Source organism: Solanum tuberosum, unplaced genomic scaffold (genome assembly GCF_000226075.1).
Source record: "Solanum tuberosum cultivar DM 1-3 516 R44 unplaced genomic scaffold, SolTub_3.0 scf00318, whole genome shotgun sequence".
Classification (NCBI taxonomy): Eukaryota; Viridiplantae; Streptophyta; class Magnoliopsida; order Solanales; family Solanaceae; genus Solanum; species Solanum tuberosum.
In genome coordinates this window covers 143422-144741 of record NW_006239246.1, presented here as the reverse complement: position 1 = coordinate 144741, position 1320 = coordinate 143422, and the positions used below count along the sequence as shown (strand labels likewise).

Sequence of the window (1320 nt, the reverse complement as noted above, 5' to 3'; positions counted from 1 at the left end):
TGATATTATGACTTACTTGATGTTATGCTTGTCTTGTATGTCTTTTATGCTATTGTTCATGATATTTCAAAAAGGTGGCATAATGCATGGTTTCTAACTAAAATGTCCCTTTTAAAGCATGTTTTGCATGGTCATCATACTTAGTACATTTTGTGTACTAACCCATATTCTTCATATTTTTACTATAAGTGTAGGTTCCGGCAAGTGATCCCTCCTAGCTAGTTTGAAGTGTTGGATTGCTTTCCTCCAAGACTTGGTATGTCCTCATGGATTCGAGGACAAGACTTTTAAGTTCTTTTGTTCATGTAATAGACACTTTTAGTTTTGTTTTGATTGTAAAGGGCCGTGTCCCTACTTATGTTTTTGTTTGTGTCTAAGATGGCCATGTGAGACTTAGACTTCCGCTGTGTGTTTTTAAAGTTGTTTTAAGAAGTTTAAATGTGTGGATGTAAATAAGTTTTTTTATTATTCCGCACTATTTTCATTATTGAATGCAATGAATGACTATGTGGCTTGTATAAGACCCCTTCGGGGTCGAGTACGCCTTGTTACGACTTGGGGGTGCTCCCGGGTCGTGACAAACATGGTATCAGAGCATAAGATTTTGGAAATGTTTTTTTTAGGATCGATGTCTCACATGCCACATCTAGTAGAGTCTTGTTCATCGGTGTGAGTCGCGACACATCTATGAGCGAGAGGCTATAGGATGCTAGAAGTTACACTTCTTTCATATTCTTAAAGTCGTGCCTTAGAGTGTGGTTCTATAAGTGTTCTTATCCTTATCCTTCTCTTGTGTTTATAGGATATGAATACAAGAGGGAGACCCGCAAGGAGAGTAGGAGAAGAGGATGTGAATGAGGAAGTTCCTCCCCAAGTTGTGCAAAATGGTCAAGGTGTGCAATGCAATCAAGTTCCTATAGGTGAGCAAGAGAATGAGGTTCCGGTGGTTCCCCCGGATATGACCAATGAAGAGATTAGGTCGGCTTTCTTAATCTTGGCCCGAGCCATGGCGGCTCAAGCGACTAGAGATATGGGGCCTAGGGTGAATGCTAATGAGGGTACTATGGCTTCTAAGTTGAGAGACTTTGTGAGGATGAATCCTCCGGTGTTTCTAGGTTCTAAGGTGGGAGAGGATCCCCAAGAATTTTTGGATGAAGTGTATAAGGTAGTGAGTGCTATGGGGGTGACTTCAAGAGAAAAGGCGGAGCTTGCCTCCTATCAATTGAAAGATGTTGCCCAAATTTGGTTCACTCAATGGAAGGCTAATAGGCCGGTGGGAGCGGATCCTATAGAATGGGAGGAGTTTAAGGAAGCCTTCCT

At 41.4% G+C, this 1320-nt stretch overlaps 1 protein-coding gene across 1 annotated transcript in view; it reads left to right on the top strand.

Moving 5' to 3' along the window:
- Nucleotides 1-224: 224 nt before the first annotated feature.
- The window catches only part of LOC107063233 (uncharacterized), a 6362-nt gene continuing 5266 nt past the window's right edge, over nt 225-1320 (top strand). Inside the window, exons 1-2 of the mRNA XM_015314843.1 lie at nt 225-256; nt 803-1312. Of these exons, the coding sequence (XP_015170329.1) occupies nt 806-1312 (507 nt within the window). The 5' untranslated portion in view covers nt 225-256; nt 803-805. The remainder of the gene's footprint in view (nt 257-802; nt 1313-1320) is intronic.